The 26,163-nt window shown below is 39.8% G+C and overlaps 1 protein-coding gene across 2 annotated transcripts; it reads right to left on the bottom strand.

Moving 5' to 3' along the window:
• Positions 1-90: 90 nt before the first annotated feature.
• Positions 91-23,416, bottom strand: synpra (synaptoporin a). 2 transcript variants are annotated; one of them, XM_085159941.1, is made up of 6 exons: positions 23,253-23,416; positions 23,073-23,138; positions 2,694-2,818; positions 2,348-2,546; positions 1,943-2,134; positions 91-1,681 (listed from the first exon to the last, which is right to left on the bottom strand). In XM_085159941.1, exons 1-6 carry the CDS (start codon positions 23,268-23,270, stop codon positions 1,430-1,432), a joined length of 852 nt encoding a protein of 283 aa, XP_085016067.1. In that variant the 5' UTR covers positions 23,271-23,416; the 3' UTR covers positions 91-1,429. The 2 variants fall into 2 exon arrangements, with proteins under 2 accessions (XP_085016067.1, XP_085016068.1); XM_085159942.1 differs by lacking the exons at positions 23,073-23,138; positions 23,253-23,416 and adding an exon at positions 2,972-4,745.
• Between the last annotated feature and the right edge of the window lie 2,747 nt (positions 23,417-26,163).

The following is a 26,163-nucleotide window of genomic DNA, read 5'->3' as shown; positions in this document are numbered from 1 at the left end:
CAGCTGTGTGTCCTTGCTTTGTTCTTGGGAAATCAAGGAAAAGGGTCAGAGGTTACAGATCAAATCAAGATATCAGAACAGACGAAGAAGTTGTTTATGGACAAATTTATACATTTTTATTAGGATGAATTCCTGAATTCCTGACCTGTACACAGTCATCAAGGATGCCAGATTATTATACAGTGCATGGATGTTCAGTCTACTTTATTACACTGATGCAAGCCACATGCTTAGAAGTTCAAAGAACAGGGTTGCACAAGTCTCATTAATGTAAACAAACAGCAACCACGTATTATCCTTTGATTTTGACTTTACCATACATGAAGTCACACCTCTGTGGTGCAGAAAGGAACTGTGATTTTTAAAGTAAACTATAGCTCAGTAGCCGTTATACACAGATGAATCTAATATTCACTAGTCTTCTGTTGTCACTATAGCTTTTTTGCTGGGCTTTATTAGTGTGTGAGGATGCTCTGGTCATGCTTTAGAGAGGTGGAACTTGGATCTGGAATTACTCATCAGTCTGACGATGGCATAGGAAGCAGTCCCAGGCATTTGTAGCAGGAGCAGCCACTTGCAAACAATAAGGGGAGACCAACTCCCTCTTTACAAATAAAATGCCAATGTGATGCTGCCTGTGCAGAAGAAATGAAAATGAAAGGAACAGAAACTACATGCTGCAATGGTTGCATATACAATTTGGTTTTCTTGCACATTCCCTGTATGTTTTGCAGAATGAAGTTATTGCCTTAGTTTTTGAAGACCTTTTGACATCATCAATAGCCAGTGTTAGAATGAAGCTGGAATGCGTTTGTGTCACAGACAAATCACTGAATTTATTCTGAATTGATATGTGAATTCCCATTATCAAAATATATTTCTTATTAGATTAAAAAGAAATTACACTTGTAGTAATACTTAACTGATGAACGTCTAGTAATCAGTCAGGGTGTAAACCTTCAGAGATAAAATGCATGTCTCCCCCACCCCCCTTTGTTTCACAGAAAGCGTATTAACAACACATAAAACATCATGCACTTGGAAACTTTGGAGTATACAAACACGGAGTACTTTTTCCTTCCACGACAGAATGCAAACCACTTTGGAAAAGACATCCAATCAAAACATTGTATGTCAATTACTGAGCACAGAGAGAGAGAGAGAAACTGTTACTAATGTGTTTCAGACTACAAGAAATACAGCATTCAGCAAACAACACCTCTGAAAGAGAAGGAGTAAAAGACTATATCTAATAACTTTACCCAACAACACTTGTATCTACAATGAGTGTACTTGGACACACCGACATTGGTTTTATGACCACCGTTTTGCATTCTGCTCAGACAAACTTCACTTCCGTCTTCTTCTATCGCGCCTGATTGCCCTGCTTAAAGACGCTGAGGTGCTATTGCAAAATGAAAAGAGACAATTACATTTGACTGGGGTAGGAAGTGGGCCCTCCCACCTGGCTATACTCAGATGGCTGACCCATATTGCCCTGGGTGTTGTAGCTCCCTGACTGGTCAAAACTTCCCTGGTTGTATGACTGCTGGCTAAATGTGCCGCCCTGCTTCTCAGACGCCCCGGCTGCAAATTTTGAAGCACCCTTGTGCCAGCCGGTCTCCTTGAAGACAAACCAGATGTTCCCAGCCCATAGAACAAAGTTGAGAAACCCAAAAACCTGAAGAGACAGTGAAAGAAAGAAATTTACAATAAACATCAAAACATTCAAATAATCTTGGCATAACTGCCCCCACATATTCATTCAGCTTGAACAACAATTTCTGCTGTTTTCACTGGTTACATCTCCCATACACTACCATAACATCAGTCGTTCACACTGTTCAGCTATTTCAGTTTCCACACATCAGTTTAAACATGTTCAGAAAACTGAGCTTTTCTAGTTGATCTTTTCATGCATTTCCACATCTTTTGTACCTACCACTGAGGTGTTGAGTCCAGACCAGCGAGGTCCATGCAAAGATCCACATTTGTTGGTCTGGTCTTTGCAGGCAGAGATGAGGAGCTGCACCTCATCTGGATCGGTGGCCACTTTGACATCGGACAGGGCCTTGGCCCAAGCGGAGGAACTGACCAGCCACAAGAAGGAGAACACTACTGTCACTACAAAGTCCTGGAAGAAACGAGAGAGATCATGTCCATAAGAATTCAGCGCAATAAAACTATAGCATTACTTTAAATGCTTACTTTAAATGAGTGAATAGTTAGTTTGTGAGTCAATGGAAGATGTCAACCTGGACGAATAGAGGGTCAGACTATGTGCATAACGTACTCTTGATAAACTACCTAATAAGGACTGAGAAAGTGTTTTATCGACTGTACTCACAATGAGTGGTGCTCGGCTGTTTTCGCGGTACTTGTTTAAAAAGAAGATGTAGATAATGGCAGCCACGAGGGAATAAAGGAAGGCGAAGACTGCAATGGTGACAAAGAACTCAGCAGAGGATGAATAGTCTCCGGTCAGGAAAACACGCTCCCTCCTCATGGCTTCACACATGGGTGCTTCAAAGGACACCTGGTGCAACCTGGTGCACACACCAACGCACGCACGCAAGGGTCAAGAACAAAAGCAATGAACAATTAACTTCCACTGTCAGCAGTTCATACATTTCATATAAAGCTCTTAGATCCCAAAATGTCAGCAGGCTGTCAGATACATGAAGGCCAATCACCTGAAAGGATAACCAAAGTCAATGCCAATGCTGAGGTTGCTGCTGGCCTTCTCCATGCAGTCCACGCTAACCTGCAGCTGCCCAGTATAACCGCCACATGTTGCAAATGCGAAGATGGAAAAGAGCTGCAGAGACACAAAGAAAAAAGCATCACATGCTCATCCAAAAAAGATACTACAAGTAATATAAAGGGGACACTCTGAGAAGAGAACAATCAGTTTTCTTCAAACACATTAACAAAGGCCTCAGTACAGGGTTGGGCAGATGAACAGGCTCACCCGGATGAGCTGGAGGAAGTGGCTGAGGAGAGGGAGATCTGGGCTCCACTTAGGGTGCTGCCACCTCGGCCCAACCCCCCAAGCAGTAGAAAATGGATGGACGGTTGGGTAAAGTTTACTTTTTCCTTCTCAGCTCGATAACAATCATTTACCTAAAACTTAAAGTTACAGTTTTACATAGAAGAAAGTTCCAATGTGAAGGAGACTCAGTTTGATTCATTTGCTGGATTTCCTCACTCCACACTATTGTTGTTTTTACTTTGCAGGCTATTGTGTGACTCAAGTCCAGCTAAACTTTACACAGGTTAACACTGATTAGCAGTAATTGAAATCATGGCTGGGGAAAAGCCACATTGCAGATTTGTTAGGATTTTATTTTTAATTTGTTTGCCATTTGGGGGCAGCAGAACACCATTTAAGTACCAGAGACCGTATCATCACTTTATGGTCTGCTGTCTGTTTAGACATATTTTATAATCTCACCACTATCTCATAATGCTTGCAGATACCTACCTGGGACATCAGGGTTAGAAGAAGCATTATCTAAATGAACTTTAATTCCACTGGTCACTGGGGGAAAAAAATAAAACAAAAAAAACTGCATGCATACAAACAAGTGGACAAAGGAAAATCTACTCAAAGATGGTTTGGGAAGCATTTGAGTACATATCACATAGTGAAATGCTATTGTGTGTGAAATGTGACCCTCAAAAACAGAAAAGTAGTTGATCAGTGCAAATGACTTTGTCTTATGGATATGTATATATGAGTCATATATAACATTTTCTTTTGTTCTTCAGGTGTCCTGTCTAGCAAACAGATTAGCAGCATAATTGTGCTGGTAGCCCTTTGATCTTTTAGTGGTAGTGACATAAGAAAAAATCTGTAGTTGGCTGGACACTTGTGTTAACAGCATGACAGGAACAGGTGTTGAATGCCATTATGCCCTGAGAAACACAAGAAAATTGTGACAGAGTGATACATATATAGTTATACATATGTAGTCACAAAACATGCATAGAGAGGGAAAAAAAATCAGACTAACAAGTTTTCTTTTTAAATCTAAACCCAGATGTTTCGCTAAACCTAATCTAAACCTAAAGTTATATTTCTGTGCAGAAAAAGTATTTGTGAGTTATAAGTCATTATAGCAAAAATAAAGTATGTAAGTTTCCTCCACTTTTCTCTAGATGATGGTGGAAAACAGTATTCCGAAATGTCCAACTTTTGTACAAGGAAGGAACAATTTTATAAGGAATGGCCCTCTCGAAAGGATACAGAATTAACAAGAAGCAAATGTGGTACTTGACAAAAAAATTTACTACGAAAATGTTAAACCACAAGTCATACTGATATTTTTAGGAAGCCATAGAACTGGCAAACTCTCGCACTATTTCAGCTGGGACCAGCTCAAGTCCCTTGCGTACAATGAGATCAATAAAAGGCTAAAGAAATGAATAAATGGATGGATAATACTACAGTTTATCATCTTGAATATTTGAGGGGCTAGTCTTTCTTACAAGTTTCTTTCACTAAATACTCCTGAAGAGTTTCAGTCAGGTTTCAGAGCTCATCACAGCACAGAAACAGCTTTAGTGAAGGTTATAAATGATCTTCTTATGGCCTCTGACAGTGGACTCATCTCTGTGCTTGTCCTGCTAGACCTCAGTGCAGCGTTCGATACTGTCGACCATAATATTCTATTAGAGCGATTAGAACATGCTGTAGGTATTACAGGTACTGCACTGCAGTGGTTTGCATCATATCTATCTAATAGACTCCAATTTGTTCATATAAATGAAGTCTAAGTGAGTCTTCTTCACACACTGAGGTTAATTATGGAGTTGCACAGGGTTCAGTGCTAGGACCAATTCTGTTTACATTATACATGCTTCTGTCACACAGTGGAAATTTGTGTTTTTATGTTGTATCAATCTGTGTATTGGTATATGGTGTTGATTTTATTTGCATGATTTTATTGTGATATTTATATTGCATGTTTGTTTATTGATATTTATATTGCATGGTTTTATCCTCATATTTATAGTGTGTGGTTAGTGTTGATTGTACAATAGTCTTTTTATTCCACTGTGGATTATAGCGGTCAATTGTAGGCACCTGTGAGGTGGGGGCGTTCCCCGAGGTGGCCTATTAGCTGCCAAACTGACTTAAGGGAGATGGTGAGTGCAAAGACGGGGGGAGAGACACACGAAAAGTGAAGAGCTGGAAACAAAACGTGTGCAAGCCAGCATATGAAAAGAAGGACCTCCGGCCTGACTGTGGGGCGCCACGGGACATTCGGCGATCGGCCAGCATAACCCGGCGATCCAGTCCCGACGGACAGAATAGCGACTGTGGGAGGCGATGCGTGAAATCCACAGCAGGGCAGGGGGACGCCTCTGCCTGCATCTGGCGTGGCTACGAGGGAAACGTGTGCAGGTGTGGAGAGTGGCTGGACTGCACGGCCGCGCACCGTCAGGCGGAGATAGGGGCCTCCTTCCTGGTCTTCTGCTGGCAAGATTCACCATCCTGGGAGAGGAGTTCCTCTTCTGTCTCTTCCAGCTAAGGAACATTTGCCCGCATGTGTGTGGCTGGACGGTGGGAATATAGGACTCTGAGGGGGAAGTTTTTAGCATATGAAAAACATTCATTTAGTTTTGTTGTTTTATTGTATAGTTATTTCTGCCGGCAGGGTTTTTAGCGGGTTGCAAACACTGTTTTTATTGTATAGCGGGGGTTTTAGCTTGTATTTGGGGTTCTGACTGTGTTTTATCCTGAAAATAAATGGTGTGTTTGAAGCCAGCTAAGTTTCGGTGCTATGTGTTAACAGACCTCTCTGCATTGAATCATACTTGTTATTAATCTCTGTCTTTCTTCCACAGCATGTCTTCTATCCTGTCTTCCTTCTCTCACCACAACCGGTCGCAGCAGATGGCCCCACCCCTCCCTAAGCCTGGTTCTGCCGGAGGTTTCTTCCTGTTAAAAGGGAGTTTTTCCTTTCCACTGTCGCCAAAGTGCTTGCTCATAGGGGGTAATATGATTGTTGGGTTTTTCTCTATATGTATTATTGTAGGGTCTACCTTACAATATAAAGCGCCTTGAGGCAACTGTGGTTGTGATTTGGCGCTTTATAAAAAAAATTGAATTGAATTGTGTCAAATTCCACTTACTACAGTACCTCAGTGGTTCTGCTCTATGTGCCTGGGGCTTTCATGGCTGGGGATTAAAAAAGGTTGCTAACACGACACCGCTTCCATTGTGAATAAGTCCAAATGCATAAAACGCACATGAAGTGAAAACAAGCTGCTCATTACAGTCACCAAACATGAACGTGCAGCGAGCACATAATCATAGTCACACACTTCCTCTGCCCTTAACATCTTTCCTCCCCTAGCCCAGTTGTCCATATAAAGCTCTCATAGCCTCAAGAGTTCTCACAACCATAATCACCATAATCAGACCTGACGCCTGGTTAGCATTAGCCTCCCCTCTCCCATATTACAGGCAGCTGGACATGCAGCTTGCCAGCAGCTGTGGAGGTTATGCAGCATCTCTGCTTGTCTGAAAGAATGTCAGCCTCTGGAGGGCACTATCAGATCACTGAGCTGGACTATGCCACACTGAATGGATGCTTTCATGTTCGTGAAGGGAACAGGGGCTAAGCACACATATCTTCTCATCTTGCAAAGAAAAGATTTATGGGTCATGCAATGAGAAATCAGTGAGTGCTTCCCATATGAGCCACTAAAATTCAGCAAATATTTGCAAATGAAACTGTAGACATTAAATGAAGGTGTCAAAATGTTTTAATTGATGTCATTTTTTCACTATTTCTGAGTCCCCCTAACTTTCTAAATACTAGAAAAGGTGTATGAATTTTATTTTACATTTCATTTACACCCCCACCCTTCATTCACTGCTTCTGCTGTGTTATTGTTCAAATTTATAATGTAGCCATAAGCTTCATTTCTTTCATTTGGTTTGTAGTTTATAAGCAGCTATTTATCAGTTTCTACCAGTAGAACAAACTGAGTAGCACTGAGACCGTTTGATAGGCTAAATTTTTGTGTCATAATGCTTTAAAAAAAACAACAAGATTTTTAGTATCATTTTCTTCTTTTTGCATTTTTTTCAACATTAATTTTCTGTTTATACACCAGAATGCACTCACAGGTGGAGTTATATTTACTTATAAGTCATGAAAAAACACATTTACTGATCATAAACTGATATAGAGAGACTTCACCTTCTTTTTCTTAAGAAGAACTTTTTTCATAGTCCTTGGAGGAAGTCCTTCCTGTGGTTCTGCACAGCAAAACTGGGGACTGCTACAGTTCTTGGAAACCCGTTTTGGGGTCTATTTCAGCATCTACTTAAGTTTAGGTATTCTTCAACACAAGAACCTTTGAGTGACATAAGTGCACTGTGAGTCATTTAGACACAAGCTTTGTTGCGGCATAATCAAAAGGAAAATGAAATATGGATATGGGGAAGTTAAAGATCACACAGTGTGAGAGAAGAGCTACACCGACAATGCTCCGCTGTCCACACGTGGCACACAGCTAGCGTGATATTGGGTGGATAGCCCTACAAACCACTGATCGCATTGTTGTCTATTTAGCTGTTGTGCTATAGCTGTTGTTATGTCAAACACTGGGTTACTGTATCATCATTTATTATTATAGTTTGGTTGTTTGAAAATAAATAGGAATAAGCCCTTTAATGCACGTAGTATAGGAGGGAACTCATTAATGGGCAGTTTCTTACAAAAGGTCCCTAACATGCTCCAGTCCAGAAACATTACAGCTGACAGTGGCAGCAACGTAAACTAGAACCAGAACCAGTCGTTATGATACCTTTTGATATCATAACTCTGAAATGCAACGGTCACAGTGTTGGTAGCACCGTATATACTGTAGGGAATGTATCTTAACAAGGCTGCAGTTCCTCCACAACTGCTGCCAAGTGGTTTGTCATTTCTAGTGTTTTTCTGTTTCTATTGTTATTCACAACCTGTGTTGTATTCTTTATGTATATGTTGTAATTGATACTTGGTACTTGAATTTAATTCTTGTCCCTTTTCCTTCCCATTACTGTTCATAATTCTAAAAAAAAGTGTTTCCCTCTGTCGAGCTAGTTCTCATTTTTGTAATCAGGTATCTTTAGTGTCTTGTATTTACCTTTACTTCTGCCCCTGGCTGATTGTCCTTATTGTTTACATCTGTGTCTAGTTATGCTCCTGTGTCCAACCCTCTGATGTGTATAAAAGTCTTCTCTTCACTGCAGCCTTTGGTGGATTGTCTGTTTTGTTGTTATCCATGTGTCGGACATGCTTGTTTAAGGCAAAAGAGTCAAGTGATAGCTGATTTGCAGAAGGCAATATGCAAATTGTGCTTTTCAGAGCAAGCGAGGAAATACAAAAGAGCGGCATCCAGGTCTGTTCAATGACTGAGTGACTGTCTGACTGAGTTTTCAGTTTAATATCCAAAGTGTTATCCCTGTTATGTTATCCTGAAAAACACATTATCATTTGTTTAAAAAAGCGGCCATTGCCACGGCAACATTAAATAAACCACTGACTGTAGAAAACTTTCTACTATCATTTATATAAATGTATTGATATAAATGTACACCAACATAATGTATCTAATGTTATACCTTTATACCTGTCAACAAACGTTAACATGTTTTCATATAACAAGTATACTGGATCATCTTTCTCTGGTAGCAAATTTGGTGTCGAGAATTCCGTTATTTTAATGGTATTTACTACATTTCTAGTATGCTGACACTCCTGATGAAGACCATCAATAGATTCAATGAAATTGCAGAAAAGTGAAGTTATTCTCCAAGTTTCCCTAGCTGTATAATCTGATCTTTAAGGCTAAGTGGCAACAGTGAGCTCACAGGGGCATAATTGCACAATACTAGATGCTGCTTTGCCAAGCTAATCAGGGTCACAAAGGACCCAGCTTGGTTTGGCAGGTTCAGGTGAGCCGAGATTACAGCCAGATGATAAACAGGGGACTCCAATTTCCACTTGCAGCTTCAGGCCTCAGGTGATGGCTGACTGCTGCTTACCTAACTGTCATGGTGCACAGCTGCAACCTCTCTTGGAAATCCCTCCACTGAAGTGTTTGTCAGTGCGTCACTGTCTTTAGCTTTGTTCTGTTCTTAAATTTGCCGGCCTATAAACAACCAACCAACCAAACAAACACACGTTTAACTAATGCTGTTTAATCATATGCAGCTCAAAGTGTTGACAGATATTGTACTTGCTGAGTAGCGTATGTGCATATCTGGGTAAACAAACAGTAGAAAAAACAAGTGACCAGGGGAGAGACAGAGTAAATGCTCCATCGTAATTATCAAAGACAGCCCCAGATAAACATCACTCTCTGCCGGTCTCTCTGCTTGTGTATATACGTACTCCTACAGCTGCCTCCCCTGCCTATGATTTTCAGCTCGGTTTAGCCCCTCTCATTTCTGGCTGGGGCCTTTGAACAGGAGAGCGTGGCATTGTGGAAGTAGGGTGGATGCTAAGCTCCGCGCTCCCATGTGTTTATCTGCCTCTCCCAGCTGGGCTCCTCAGGGAACATGAGATAGAGAGAAGGGGAATGAGAGAGGAGGGGAGAGAGGGAAAGCAAAAAGGGAGAGACAGATACAAAGAGAAGAAGAGAGAAAAGCCAGGGCGCAGGAATGAAACCCGCCTGCAATGCAAACAAAGCCTTTAAACATCTCCACGTTTGCCGCCATCTCCTCTACCCAACACTGGTACTGAAAAGCACTAATGTGAATATTTTAATTTACATTCAAACCAGTGTTAAGAGATATTTGCACTTCAAATAAGAATTAAGAAAAAGCAACTGTGATATTATCTACAGTTTTAAACGAGCGGTAGTGGATAAGAGTGCAATGGTTTTGTCTGAGAGTGTAGCTCGAGCGGTGTTGGGGGCTTAAATGGAGATGTGAGCAAGCACTGTGAAGGAGCGTAGGCTGGCTGAGGATTATGAAACTGATACACTGGCTTCAGGCTTGACCACCAGCAATTCGACCCACTGTCCAGTAGACACACTGTCCATTGTGAAAAACAGGAAAATAACTAGGGAGCAGCAAAAATATGAACCAAACTTGCAATGAAATCAGGGGTGGATAATATTTTAAAGAATGGTATCTGTGGATGCGAATGAAAAAAATGAGGAGAATCATGTGAGAAAATGGAGGAGCTGCTTCAACACAAGGACCTGATAAGAGCGGCAGAGGAAGTGACGCTGAGGTGACACTGAGTGGGGGAGGTGAGGATCGGATAAATGAGCTGAAATATAAGTTCGCTGATGAGCTGCACTTGACATTTTCACAAACCTCGGCACATTTGCAACACATACAGTCATACACAATTCACCTGCTCCATTCAAGTCAATAGGAGTCGGTGCAGTGTAAAGTGGCTGCCTCAGGAGGAGGAAAAACGAAATGATGAAATAAAATACAGTGGAGTTTGGGTTCAAAGTCGGGACAGTTTGGTACGTCCTAAGATAGTACAGTAAAAACGTCTTAAGCCACCACTCATTTCTTGAAATTTTGCTTTCAAGCAGCCAGACTTTATTTTTAAAGTAGTCTTGAACAATAATTCTCTAAGACAGCGGTCCCCAACCTTTCTTGCGCCAAGGACCGGTTTATGTCCGACAATATTTTCAGGCCTTTAAGATGTCGCAGATAAATACAACAAAATAAAACCAGTACCAAAAAAAGAAGATTTATTCATAACACACGGAAAAAGGCCCAGGGAAACTGAGTTAACGATAAAAATGATAAAAACCCTGAAAACCATAAATTTCACACATGAGCCTCAACTCTCGTGGCCCGGTACCAAATGATTCACGGGCCAGTGGGTTAGTGGGTTGGGAGGTTGGGGAGCGCTGCTCCTCTAAGATATCATAAGAACTTTCAAAATCTTTCTTTGGGGGTTTTTTCCACTTATTTTTAGTCCAGTGCTGGAAGCCATGTCCTTAAGAAAAAATAAATAGTCCACCAAAGACCTGACAGAACCTGAAAAATGCATCTGGCCCTCCATTTACAGAAATAGTCTTAGTTGTAGGGTGGCTGTCGAAAAGAAAAGGAAACAGGGAAATTTTTTTGGTTCAGATCATTGTAACTATGTGCAGAGAATGCCAGGGGAAAGATACAACAGTGAGTGTCTACAGCCATCTGTCAAACACAGTGGAGGCTGCATCTCAGCCAGTGGTGTTGTAAATCTTATCAAAATTGATGGAATTGTGAACACGGAAGTCCAATTTTAATCCAACACGATACACCTTATGGAAAGCATGTGATTTGAAATGAGATGGAACAGTTTCCATCATGGATAAGCATCCCCAGAGCCCAGACCTCAACATTATTGAAGTGTTAGATCATGTTGACAGATCACCAAACAAAAGGCAGTCAACATCCAAAGAAGAGATTTGAATGTCCTTTGAGAAGCCTGCAGAACTATTCCTGAAGGCTACTTTAAGAAATAAGAAGAAAGTTGGCCTAAGAGAGTTCAGGCTGTGTTGAAGAGCAAAGGTGGTCAAACCAAATATCAACTTTCCCACTGCTTAGAACGTTTGCTTATGTACAATTTCTGTGTAGGTCTATTCATATTTCATTAAATTACTACCTATTTCTCATTTTCCTAGAAAAAATGTAAAGAACAATAGGGGTGGCTCAAGATCTTTTTACAGTATTATATTTTTTATTTCAATCATAGAAATGTATCGGGACAAATATAACACTTTCAAATGAAAGTTATACTTCTCACTAATAATATCATTTGCTTATCTTTGAGTCAAACCAAAGTTAGCCTCATCCATGTAAACAAAACAGCAAATGAATAGCCATCTTTTGCTTATGTGACAAGTTTCCTTCAAAGTTATTCCCAGTGGCGTTTGCTAGTTCAGCTATCGTTCAGCTATCGTTCAGCTAGCTAGTACAAAAGCTAGTTCAGCTATTGTAGCTAATGGTTTTTTCTTTAAATATAGTTGGAAAAATGTACTGGATCAAAGACCATTTGAAGAGATGGCAGCAAAAATGTTTTGGATCTGAGAGCTGAAACACCAATTACATTGTGTAACCTGTTCCAGAATGTCCCAGACAATGAGGAAGTCTCCAAATCTATCCACAGGTCTGACTTTCTCATCTGTTTTCTATTTGCTTGTGTATTTATACAGTATTTCCAGTTATTTAGAACTCCGTGTCTGCATGTGCATGGCTCCACATGCGACTCCAAATTAGCATAATCGCTCTATGCGCATGCGTGTCAGAGTGTTTGCCTAGATGGGTCTAGATGTGAGCATGCAATGTGTATGTATGTTAACACAGAGTAAAAATATCTCACTCTCTCCAGTCAGGCAGAAGCATTGGTTAGCGTCTACGCACACACCAACACAAACACACACACACTTTCACTTGCTCTCAGTACTGCAGCTTGCCAGTGTGCAAACATGAGCAATTTTATGGCAGCTAGTTAAGTACAAAACAAAATTACAAACATGTAACAAAAATAGAAGCACATTTGAGGAAGCAGACAGACACATATGTGAACTTTTACGCAACACTTGATGATGGCTATCACTCAAAATGACATTCCAGTACAAAAAGGTAATATAAATCTAATTTTTCTGATTTATTTGTTTTTAATTTGCAACAAAGACTCGCTCTCTCTCTCTAATAAGACTTTTCGGTTGATGGCACTGATGTGTGACTTGAGCACTATAAATGCTGCAGAGTTTTGTATCACATTACACACATACATGCTTTTTTCTACCAACAGAAACACACGTGATTATACTTCATTTATTGTGATTTTCACCACTGCATTACAAAAAAGACCCACCTTCTTCACTTACTAAGGATCAGGTCACACTAAGAAGCAAAGACTGCAAGCCCTCAGTGAATCACTATCTGATCTTCAATAGCAGCACCACAGAACAAAATCAGTAGCTCATTTAGCAGTGGCCAATCCCCCTCCTGCACAGGCAGTGCTTTGTGCCAACCACAGATCCACCCAGATTCATCTTTCTTTTTATCTCTCTCCTCTCCGGCTCTGTAAGCTTGACTGACAATTTATTCTTTTTAACAATGTCTCTTGTGGTGTTCTTCGTGTCTCTCCATGGCTACTCAGTCAGGTGATCAACTGGAACCTGGTGCCGTATCCTAGGGCGACACTTACTGTCTCTTTGAAAACGGGGTTACCCAATGAAAATGTATCACAAACCCACAGTTTGATTCTGTCTTTAAATATTATGGTAGCCCTATATGATTAAAATGAGTAGGACCAGGGATTACCACCTTATGAAACTGACTTCTTCAAAGTATCCAATTACACTACAAGGCAGAGATGTTTTCAATGGCCAGACTTTGTGGCACAGAGAAAAGCCTGTTGGGGGAAATAAGGGTCAGATCATATATCAGTGCAAACCTTGTGACCTATTAGGGCAAGAAGAATATATATTTATATGTGTATGTGGGCATATAAAAAATGTAGTTTAATTAATCATGATCTGGATTTGAAGTCATATTGTCCAGCCTTAACACAAGCTTCTAACAACTGTAATGGCAGCTTCTTTGTTAACGTTATTCCCTTCTGAGGGGTTAGGACAACACTATACAAGATGTCCTCCCTCCCAACAACAAACAGAGTAACATGCAGAGTTAGACCCATATAAGAGTTTTTTTTTAAGATATTGATGATTGGTGATTTTAAAAAATCCAATATTCTCAGATATCAGGCAGTCATCACTTATAACAGGGTGTTTCTCTTGTCTTTTTGGATTTTCAGTTATCAGTTTTTATAAAAGCAAATAATAACATATTGGAAAACAGCTAATGTAAGCCTGCTGATAAAATTGGTGAGTCTCTAGAAACGCAAGCTCAATTTCAGCCTAAATTTATGAAACCAACAGCACCTCAGTGCTGTCTAAGTGCCTGTGGCGGTGGTCTTCAGGTCGAACGTGGTCAAAGGATAGATTATGAAGGTGGCCATAAGATTCAGCCTGACATTACAACAACCTACAAATGTAGGTTACAGGTGAAGATCAGTGCTAAAAACGATGGTGGATCAGGTATCAGGAGAACAGAGGAAGCATTAGACATAGTTCAGTAGTTTATGGTTTGGCATACTACACCGTTTAAAAGAACACTGGTACTCTACGTAAAATGTTAATTAAAGCAGTGGCTCGGACGTCTTAAATTAATATGTCACATTAAAAATTAGACAACAAATCAAAAACTGTGAAATGTCATACTATCTTTTTTCAATTATATGCTAATTTTGGCTTCTGGCAACAGCATTAAAGAGACAAGCAATGCTGAAAAAAAAACTTGGTTGTACACAACTACTTTGTTTATTGTCATGAGGTCACTAATTACAAGGGAAGGAAAAACAGAGCATCCCAGAGAGGCTGAAGTTAGTCTATATAATACAAAGTGGCTTTGTGACATTTGTATTCGTATACATACTGTCTCAGTACCTGTGATCTTACATGCACTGTGTGTGTGTGTGTGTGTGTGTGTGTGTGTGTGTGAAGTCATATTTGAACAGGCATGTCTGGCTACAGGAGACGACAGGTTAACCTTTTCCTGTCTGAGTCACAGATGGCAGACCACCTTCACAGGGTTAAAGAGTACAACGGTCCAGCTCCGACCTGATGGGTTAAAAAAGGCAACATCACATCTAAAAGCTCCCCAAATCAACCCAATGAGCTTTAATTAAGATCACTTCATAATTACAACGTCTTTCAGATATAATCATATGTTGTACCGTCAAAACGTTTTTTTTTTTTCTTATTCTTGTTTTGTTCTATGTAGATGTATCGGCACATGAAATATTCAAGTTAAACCTTTTCCCTATGAAATCTGTTTAATATTGAATTTGACAGAAGATGTTTCACTAAAGATGAGATTTATAGTTTTATTTCCCGAAGTAAAAGCAAAACAAAACATTTTCTATAGATACCCTGATGGGGTCCTGCTTTAATCCCCATCACCACTGGGGGCCTGTACATTATTAAATCATGTTCAGTTCTTTCAAATAATCTCTCCTAATTGAAATCAGGTGCTCAGGTATAGCGTCACTGACCAACATAAAAAAAGAGAAACCTATTTTTGCATAACTACTTAATGGTAATGGTGCCAATCTTATGTCAACATGTCAACACACATAAAAAACAACACAAGTTAAGAAATTTTCACTCATTTCACTTCTCCAGAGAGTACACAGACCCAACAAAAGAGCAGTCCAGCTTGTTATCAGTCACTCATAGATTTACTGTTACCAAACAGCATATCTACTCCAATAAAAATGTCAGGCCCGTCTTACCTTTAAGTCCTCAGGCAAAATCTGGCCTACAAACTTTCACATTTAACCACACTGTGGCTGTTATGGGCTAATGTTGGTCATCAGCTTATAAAATTATCTGTGTGGAACCACTGAGTTTTCCATGCATACATTTCTTACTACTATATTATACATCTTAATCCAAGTGGACACATTTTTTTCTCTTGGTCTTGTGTCCCCTTGTCAAAAGCAACTGAGTTTTTTAGTGCTGAAAAACAGATCTTTGACCTGGCAAATCTCTAGTGATAACTGTCAGCAGCTGTCACCAATCTCACCCCATCTCACATTCATGTATTTTCCTTTGAGGTATGTATGTGTGTGTTTGTGTGTGCGTGTGTGTGTGTGTGTGTGTGTGTGTGTGTGGGGGGGGGGTGCTTTTACAATGTTACTGCTTTTTAGCAGTAACATTGTGGAGACATACTCTCAAGTCCTTACAATGTAAATTATTTGATTGTAATGTGAAAACGTTGAGTCTCCAGGACATTCTTTGAGTTGTTGTAATGCTCTCTGAAATTACAGACACAGTGTGTGAGAGAACTTATGACCCTGCAAAAATGTTTGTCCTAAGGATTGTACAACTCTCTGTCAAGGCCTTCCTTGTGACATATTACTGATGTGACAGGTCAACGAAGAATGAACGATTAGAGAAAAAGAGAGATACTGAAATGTGCGATGCATCTAATTTTGTCCCAACTCTGTTTAATCACGTGCTTTTTACTCATATGGGGATTTGCATTACAACATAAATCCTAGCTAATCTCAAGTGTTCAGTTGGCATCATCTGAAGATGAGAATTCTTACAATGGCCAGCACACTGTATATACATGACAGCTCAGACTCTGGGAACCAATTATATCTCTGGTAAATTTGGCCTGTAAATTAGCAAATTTCCATTTAACGTAATTATACGTAATGACCTCTATTTCCACCTTGCTGGTTTTGGCTTTTCAGCTGCAGTGCTGAAACAAACCAAGCAGTGGCATTAACAATTAAACAAACACCAAAACTTGCTTTTGCTTGGTTTTTGGTATTAAATGTTAGTATGAACAATCAAACCCCCAGACTGTGGTATGTTATCCTTTGCTACACTGCACTCAAGTCAGCATTGTCTCTTATAGCCAAATTCAGCTTTTTGACAGTTCAACAATTAAATTTATGTTGGCTGGTTTCAGATAAATATTGTACCGTTTATCTATAATCCATCTGCTGTAGAATACCTCCCTCATTTTAGTGCTACTACTTTATTTACATGTTGTCATGGTTTCTGTTGTACAGGGTGTGTCCAAACAACACAATTTCATTGCAAAACATGTAACAGACATGCCGTGCCACCATTTCTGCATGTGTGTCTGTTGGGTCTGTGTTTCCACAGGCCCCGCTAGTTTAGAGACGTATTCCTCATGAAGAACGAAACCAAGACAGAACATCTTCAACCGGTCTTTTACTCGCTAACGAGGGAAGCTTTGGTCAGAACCAGGCGGTGGAGCATAATGCTCATCACCTGTCTCTAGCCCAAATCCTTCAAAGAGCAGCTCTCCTCGCAGCAATTTATTCCCATGACAGTTACAGTTTACACAATACAACAGAACACAAGCACCTCCCACCGTAAAAACCCCCAGTGGTTACAAAAGGCAAGGCACTGTGTGTGTGTGTGTGTGTGTGTGTGTGTGTGTGTGTGTGTGTGTGTGTGTGTGTGTGTGTGTGTGTGTGTGTGTGTCATGGGGGTGCGTTTGTGTGACCTCCTGCTCAGTACAAGGATCATAAAAGCAGGACGCTTACAACACAAGAAACATATCTTTCAGATAGAATGTATCTACAATAAAACCCACGTCAGCCTCCCCCTGCACCAATGTGGCTGGAGAGGTGGTCAGGATCAAAGGAATGGCTTTGATCCTACTGCTTGAACTAAGACTTTACAAATTTAAGAAACACAATGACAACATTCAACAATTTGACTTAACAGTGTCCATTTCATGTTTTAATGAGGCAAAGTGTGAAATGGACATACATGCTGAATTTGCTTTCCCAGCAGGGGGAGATAATATATTTAAAGGTGAGAACTCGGTAGTGAGCAAGAAAGGTAAGTAGTATATTCCAGGGTCCTTAATCGGCAAAAATGATTAAGCTGGGTGGCTAATATGGAGTGAATGAAGTGTTAAATGGACAAAGTGGACCTGTCTATTACACACTTTACTGTGATACTGGGTTGGTCCAAAGGATAAATCAGGGTGGTACTGTTGACCCCCAAAATATGATTGCACTGCCTGGTGATCCCAACACTAATGCTACAGGGCTACAGTGGACCAGGTGGATGCAATGTGTTGTATTTACCCAAACACTTCAGTGAAGTGCAATGTAATGGATGTATTTCTGTTAGAGATGGACCGATCCGATATGACGTATCGGTATCGGTCCGATACTGACGTAAATTACTGGATCGGATATCGGAGAGAAATAAAAAATGTAATCCGATCCATTAAATATCAAAAAAGCACCTCACAAAACTTGCGACACGGCGTAACTCGGCACATAACCGTAGCACATCGGAGCAGTGTGCATCACGTGATAGAACGGACCAGCATTTCATCTCCGAGAAAGTTATCGCAGAGAAGTAAAGCAGGTGTGTAAGTTCATCTCTGAATGTTTGTAAAGCATTTCCATGTTAAGCTTAACAACCGATATATGGAGCGACTGCCTCTTCTCCCCCCCTCCCTCTCCTGTTGCTACTTCAATCATGAAACTGCTTAATGATCAGCTGATCGGCTTTTCTGTCGCGAGTCTGTCTCTCTTGTTTGTTTATCGCCCACTTTGCACCAGAAAGAGGAAACCAGCAGCTGAACAACAGCAGCACGTTTGACCTTGATAAGCTGTTGTTAGAATTTATTTAATATTACTTTCAACACCAGGATCCTTTTCTACGTAGCTGACGGCTGGTAACTGTGCAGAGGCGGATCTAGCAAAGTTTAGCCAGGGGGGCCGACAGGGCATTAACAGCGAAAAGGGGGCACAAAGACATATTTTTCTTTCTTATTCTCATTTAAAATATCTAGCTTTTAATAAATAATTATCTGAATCTTACATCCAAAGTTTTAATCTGATGTAAAATGTATAGAAGTCCATTACTGTATATAGTAACTGTTAAGTCTAATATACCCTAGTAAGCTATACTACTTTTTCCATCTGTGCAGTCTGCAGTTCTGTTGAAGAAAGATGTTGAATCTATTTAATTATTCTTGAAAAATAATTTATTTCTGTGCATTTTTTTTCACCCTGCATCAAATTAAAGTTGATTACGTCGATTAAGCATCATGAGGTGGTGGGTGGGGGGTGGTTCCCTATTTTTTTTTCTGGAAGTTTTCAACCCTATTAGTTAGGTTGCTTAACATTTCTGCTAAGTACTCTTTAAAGTACCAGAATTGGGAGGATGGAGCAGGTTTAAGTTTATTAGATTGATCAGTATTGCTGAACTATGAAATATTTTGGGCGCAGTGTATTTTCTACATACAGGTATAACAGAATAGCTTTAGTGTTGTTGTTTATTTAAACTTGAGTATAAACCTATACAAAATGCAGCAATATATATAAAAAAAAACAGTTTTATTGATTAAAAAACACACTATATCGGATTCATATTGGTATCGGCAGATATCCACATTTATGATATCGGTATCGGACATAAAAAAGTGGTATCGTGCCATCCCTAATTTCTGTTACTAAACTTCTATATACTTGCTGTAAAAATATGTCCTAATTATGACTTACGGTATGTTTACCTTAAGCAACCTGTTATTTGTCAGTCTTCCCCTATGCTGTATTATTATTATTATTTTACATAAAGAAACTCGAAAATATGCAAGTAATTAAATTCATCTCCAGCTCTGACAAAGGAATCAACAGTTTTGACCCAATGTGATGTATATGTGCCTTAATTATCAGTGCTTATTACTATTAAATTACATAAGTAGGATAATGACTTTTAGTTAATTAAGCTTGAAAATCATGCCCACTTTTTTGAGAATTTTATGTGCTGTATTTTATTTTTTAACAAACACTGATTCCACAAGCCTGTTTCCTTTTTTTAAGTTCCTCTTTTTGTTTCATCCAGTTTTTTCAGTATATGTTTTAGCTTTTACTGTTTTATTTTGAAGGTACTCTGTTGTATACTTTTCACTTCTTCTCTTTGACATCGGGATTGTTTTGGTCATGAGAGAAGCTGGAATTCAAAAGCTCAAATTTAGCAGTAAATGAAATTGTCTCGTCAAAAATTGTGTTGTATATTAAAAATGATTTTTTAAAGAAGAAAATGACCTTATTGTGAATAAAGTACTTGACAGTGGTGAAGTGTTGAGCCAACTGTAACATAAAAAAAAATAAAAATCCAAAGCGCCTTGAGGCGACTGTTGTTGTGATTTGGCGCTATATAAATAAAAGTGAATTGAATTGAAACTGCCTTACTGTAAGGTACTAATGATGGCATCATAGAACAGTGGGTCTGTCAATGTTTTTGGATGAGAGGACAATCCTTCCTAATAAATTAGAATCATGCTGCAAGCTACTCATCAGCATGAGTTTTGTTTTTTCTACAGTAAAGGAAACCAATGAGTTAACAGAATACTGGTAAAACTGCTCTGTGTTCAGTGGCACAACAACCCATCGACGCTTCAGTGCATTGCAAAACGCACATTTACCATTTACATCATGTGCTCAAGCAACTGTACAATTTCGCTCTCTCTTGGCATCCTCTCGTCTCTCCACCAAATGCATACACATAAGCATGAAGACGCACACAGTGAAGAGTTTGGGCACATCTCAAAGGACAGCTTCTGCATGAGTTGGTCCACGGTGGAGAGGAGGGGACCTTACAGCTGTTTGGAGCAGAATATGCCAGCCCCTGACAGTGTGCCAAACGGGCCAAGAGCCTGCATGCACAGACGCACACAGAGCGGTAAAACCATCCTCCGGAATCTCCTGAAGACATGACTGATTATAAATGCTTAATCTCGTGCAGATCCAGCACAGACTAATAATATGGTAAACCTACGAGTGTCCTGCAACTAAGGTTAACTTATCCTTTATACAACCCTCTATTTGTCAAAGGTTTATCATTCACTAAATAAATGTCAATTTCTGCCCAACAGAATGGCTTCAGTGCCTTGGGGTGTGTAAACAAATCAAAGTGACGCACATGTTTCTGCTGGTATCATAAATAGTGTGGGAAGAAATTTAAAAGAAGCTTTTAGATGATGACGCATGATTATCAAACACAGAAAAGTACTGCGGTTGCCAATATTCTTGTGGTTTTGCAGATGCTTCCATGCTTCAACCTGAGGGAAAAACAGCTCAGCATCCAGAAATTTCATGCATACTGGACAATGCTGCATCTAACAGGGTTCATTATCATATGTGGAAAACCAGAATTTACTTCCCATCTCAGACCTGCACTTAAAGCAAGCCTCAGTGTTACTACGTCCCTAACCTTAGCAAATGCTTTCAGTCACTCAACCCCGAACACACCCACAGTACTGTGGCCATAGTCACTGCCTTTACATGACCTTAACATTGCAGTTGTTGAAAGTAAGACTTTAAGTACTTTGGTTACAGTTGTACACACACAAAAAAATCTTGGTTAACTGCTCAAATTCTATGCCTGGTGAGCATTACAGTGATTTGCAAAGACATGGAAATATTAAACAAACACGTTAAGGATGTGCATTTGTCTGCGCAAACATATAAATGGCTTCATTTCCACTGCACAGCTGCCTTAGCGGTTGCTGTTACAAATGCCAAGCATGACCAAGTAGCAACACCATAACAAAAATGTGCTGGTCTGCTAAAATAATATAGTGTGATATCAGCACACTGAGAGGTTGAAAGGCATCCACAATGCACTATTTATTTATTTCCATGTGATAATACTCATCCCATTGTTTATACCTGTATAATCCAGTGATGCTGAGCAGCATCATGTCTCAGCTGGAAGTCACTTGGTGGGCGACAGTGGGAAACAGTCCCTGCAGGCTTCTCACTTCTTACATCCAACTGGGACCTCGGATAAATCGCTACTAGTTGCATATACTAGTTTACATATTTTGCAAATACATTCACTATTTTCTTTAAAAGTATGAGAATAAATACACTAAATTAAACAATACGTATATATATTTATGGGTTACCATGATGTGGTGGCTTTTTTATATTAAGACTTTCTCTGAGTAGTTGGAAAAGGGTGGCAAGATCTTTACACATTCATAAGGACTCCCTGCAGTACGATGAAAAACTTACTATGGGAATAAGACCTGGTGTTGAACTGTAGGTGCTGCAGAATAAATCAGAATACTCAGGTCATAATTTGAATTGTTTGCATGTTTATGAGCCCACTGGCCAACAGAAACACTGGAAAAACTGCCCTTCTCTCTTTAGCTGAGCACGTGAGAGCTCAGCTAAAGAGAAAGAGAAAAAAAAAGGTGCAGGAGAGAAAAGGTCACTTTTATAATGTTGTCATGGGGTGTATGTGTGTGTGTATGTGTGTGTGTGAAATGCAAAGATTTATTGTGGCTTGCGTAAGATCGTGGTTAATACATCTAAGCAAACATAACCAGGTAGCCAGTGGATCAATATGTCAGCATGTATGGATGCAACAAAAATGTGTGCAGTCATGCTCACAAAACAACACGTGATTCCTTCCACACACAGACACCTACTCACACAAAGAGTTACACAAAGACCCACACAGGGAACTATGACAGTGCGCTATCTTCATCATACAGATGGTGCTTTGGCTCTGGCCCCCAAATATCACAGGTCACTACAAACAGCCGAAAGGGATGCACTTGAAAACTCACCTCACTGACAGACATCTGTGTTATCTCAGCTTAAGTGTCTCTTGAAAGTGAGTTTACTTTATTTGCATGCAAAAGAAAAACAGCTTGTATTTTATTTTTTTCCAGAGTGAAGACTGCTGCTTGAGGACTCTCTGCACTTTTGATGGCATTTGCAAAATTGAGAAAGACAAGCTTCCGCACGCACATATCCTATCTGAGCAAAAGCTGAATACCCTTATGGCTACAGTAATTTCTCCAAACTCACATCAAAGAAATTCACTTAATCCTTTTTTTCTCCTTTCTTTCTTTGTGGCTCTGGGCTTCACTGCACTGTACAACAAATAAAAGAAGCTACAACTGGCGCCTAGACAGAAAAGGGTAAAGCTTTAATTCAGTCAGAGCTAGGACACCCCATTGGTATTGTGGATTTCTGTTATATCATCTCACTTTGGGTAAAATGGGGCATTTTTTGTTTGGTTGGTTTTTTGCAGGGACAAGCGCAAAATGCACAGGGCTGGCACCAAGTAGGCATAATTGAAAAGATAGTGGTTTCCCCTGGCATGTAGTTCTCACGGAGCTATAAATCCTCACATAAACTTAAGCCTTTTAGTCACAGTGGAAAGCATCATAGCAGAGTAGATTGCGGGTAAGGTGTGGGAGACATGAAAAACAGCACCATTCACACAGGAACACTTAACAAATGCGGCGAAGTTTAAGTTCCGTCCTACAGATGCAGGAATTTCTTCACAACCAGATGTTTACTGAGTGTAGAAAAATGTGGGCTTCAGCGATAAAGCTCACAAACCCTACATTATGTAACTAATGATGTTTTTTTTTTTTTTCTAATTGAAATGGCCAAAATGGGGTTAATGTAAGTAGTGCAAAAAAAAAAATGGATCCAACTCACCCATTCCAAAACACGGATAAATCCCAGAGGTAATTTAAGTACTTGAAACGTCCCCGCAGAAACGAGCTGCGCGAAGACAAGGCGGGAGAATAAAAAGATTCCAATTTCCATCATCAATTAAACACACAGTGATCAGCTGAGCAGCAGTCAAACACATCCCTGTGGCTTTAATTTACTCACCTGGTTGGCGGTGTCCATTTCAAAAGAAGGGTACTTTGGGCTCTTTTTGTTTTTGTTTTTCTACTAGCGTGAGTATATGAGCAACAGAGAACCGAGAACCAGGACCCGATTACTGTGTCTGTGGCGATAACAGTGAGGCGCTCTGAGCTCTGATTCCGAGTCCGACCGGAAAAAACCGACCCACAGTCGAGGATTTTTCTTTTCCTTTTGCCATGGAGACAAGCAGGGATTGGCCCCCGGAAAGACGAGCGTTTCCTTTGTTTTTGTCATTGGCTGGAAGTTTATCGATATTTTTGCAAGTGTATGAATGATGTATGAATTTCCGTTAATCGCACATTAATGGGAATAAATTACAGCAAGGGCAGTGAACAAGTTGAAAGATGTTGAAAGAACAAGTTTTCCTAAATAAATGAGCTAGTAGCTAAAACAAACAAAAAAAAAGCTCTCTAGGTAAAGTCATTTTAAACTTTTATGGGACAAATCATCCACAGTTCATGAAATTAATTGACTTAAGAATACAGACAAACAACAAAACGCCAAAAAGTGCATTGTTAATGTATGCAGTAGTATTGTCAACTGACAAACCTGACATAATTAAAAGGTACACATTATTATTATTATTATTATTAGTAGTAGTAGTAGTAGTAATATAATAATAATAATAATAATAATAATGATATAAATAATAATACTAGTAATAATATTAATTTCTACACCAGGTGCAACAGTTCTTAAAGTGATGTGATGTATGTGTGATGTATAAACTGAAGCCCAGCACAGATACAAATATCTGCTAATTAGTGCTAAGTAACAGATAAAATACCAGCCATGCCTTTGATGAGCTAAACAACATAGCAGCGCATTTTTTTGTGCTTCACTTATTTAATGCCAGCGTCAAGTGGCCAGTAGAGGAACTGCGGTTTTGGCACTTATGTATTGGCTTTATTTGTCACACATGGAGGTTGCTGCTTGGCTTTGAAATGCTGGTAGTTAACACCTGGATGTCTTATGCAATAGGCTAATTTTTTTCTAGGTCTAGCTTGATTTTAACTCCATGCCATCCATTTTCTTAAGTGCTGATACAGTTCAGAGTCATTAGGGGACTGGAGTCTGTCCCAGCTGTCTATAGGGGGAGACCAATATTAAGTGTGCCGGCACAGTAGATAAAATTTCATGGTCTAACCTTTGAAGAGAAATGAAAAACTATAATGTCCTGAAACAAAACAAAATAAAAGCAAACAAATGCAAATGTCTGCAGGTCCACGTTATATCTCCCAGACTTTGGAATAATTGTTCAGAAGCTGTAGTCCCATAAAATAAAGTCACATCACTTATCCACTGGAAACGTGACTCACTGTTTAGAGATTGTGGACATTATGTAATCCGAGATAACCAGGCACAAACCAGGGCATCATTCATGCGAGTTTTCTTTCATACGCCCGCATGCAGGTAACTTTGTGTGATTTCCTTCGGCTGTCTGAATGCAATTTTGTTCAAGTCCATGGGAAGCTGGAGCAGTTTGTCATTAATGAGTTTGCCACAGCAGAGAGAGGGAAAAGAGAGGGAGAAAGCCAGAGTCCCACTGCAGGCAAGATGATCGAGAGCAAGGGGGACTTCCCTGAGTCTGCTACACTGATGACATTTCCTTTAAAACCAAGTGCAAACTGCTCTGACAGCGTGGCTAATTTTACAACATCTCTTCTATCGTCCCTTCCCCTTTCATTTTCTCCCTCCACTGTCGCTTTCTCCCTCTTCTTCTCTCACCCACATCCACATAGCTAAACACACACTCACGCACACGCACACTCTGCCTCAAGGGTTCTGTCCTTGTGATTGGGGAATCGCTGAATCTGATTGGCTAATATTCTCACCATAGGAAATCAAAAAAATCTGAACAAGAGGAATGAAGTCTCCCATGTGTACTTTATCCTTGTAGTTAAGATCTGTTTGATATAGCAAGCTAATGCTATTGGCTTTCATGAAGGCTTGCTATTTCACTGCAGAGTGTGTGATCACAGAATTATTACTTGGACTCTAGTTAAACAAAGCCAGCAACAGAGTCTCACATCAACAATTTGAGGCAGTTTCGGCAGTGTGATTTAACCCACAATGTACCTAGACTAGCTAACTACACTTTTTTACATAAATCTTTATTTTGCTGCCATGTTTCAACAAAGTATCTCATTACATAAGCAGCTAAATAATCTTTATTGTTCTTAATGTTAGTATTTAATGAAATATAATATAACAGATCTGCAGGAAAAAAGGATGCTCTGGTATTTAATCAACTCCTGTCTCCCAAAAATTATGTTCCCATCCAGTTATACTGCTTTCTAAATGTTGTGAGAGAATATATTTTCCCTTCTATAAAACACCTTGCAACCAGTAAAGCCCCTAAAATGAGGCAGGCAGGTCAAAGGAGGCAAAATTACTGCAAATCCAGGAGATTACACCGACAAAAAGGGATTGACCATCTCTTGGATTTATGTAAGCATCTTGCGTGTATTTAATACAAGTGCCTCATGCTTTAAAGTTAAGTGTAACTATATAGTGTAGAAACTACATGATATGCAGAGAGGGTAGATTCAATTGTTCATATCATGTTTGAGTGAAGTAAGTCAATAATATAGCCATGTTAAATCTCGCAACACCACGCAGGATTTCAGTCTTGCATGCTTTGGATCGTGGTTTGAGGAAGGCATGGAGTTATAAGAGGCAGACAACTACACACACACCACGTGTATGCTATTGCTTTCTATTGTGGTTTAATCTGTCAAGGACAAAAACGTATAGAAAATTCTGCATCAAGCCTTGAAATCGTAGCTTTCCTACTTTTGTTAAGGCTGGATTGGTGGCATGGTGGTTAGCGCTGTTGCCTCGCAGCAAGAATGTCCTGGGTTCAAATCCACAA

This window comes from Neolamprologus multifasciatus, chromosome 5, assembly GCF_963576455.1.
Source record: "Neolamprologus multifasciatus chromosome 5, fNeoMul1.2, whole genome shotgun sequence".
In the NCBI taxonomy this organism is placed as follows: domain Eukaryota; kingdom Metazoa; phylum Chordata; class Actinopteri; order Cichliformes; family Cichlidae; genus Neolamprologus; species Neolamprologus multifasciatus.
The sequence above is the reverse complement of the archived record's forward strand: the minus strand, read 5'-3'. Positions and strand labels throughout refer to the sequence as shown.

What these genes read in the sequence shown, in the direction of transcription:
- synpra (XM_085159941.1), bottom strand. An exon ending in TTATCCGTGTTTTGGAATGG is followed by an intron (nt 2,819 to 23,072) that starts GTGAGTTGGATC and finishes GTGTCTCTGCAG; the next exon opens with CTCTTTTCCATCTTCGCATT. An exon ending in CTGGACTCAACACCTCAGTG is followed by an intron (nt 1,682 to 1,942) that starts GTAGGTACAAAA and finishes CTGTCTCTTCAG; the next exon opens with GTTTTTGGGTTTCTCAACTT.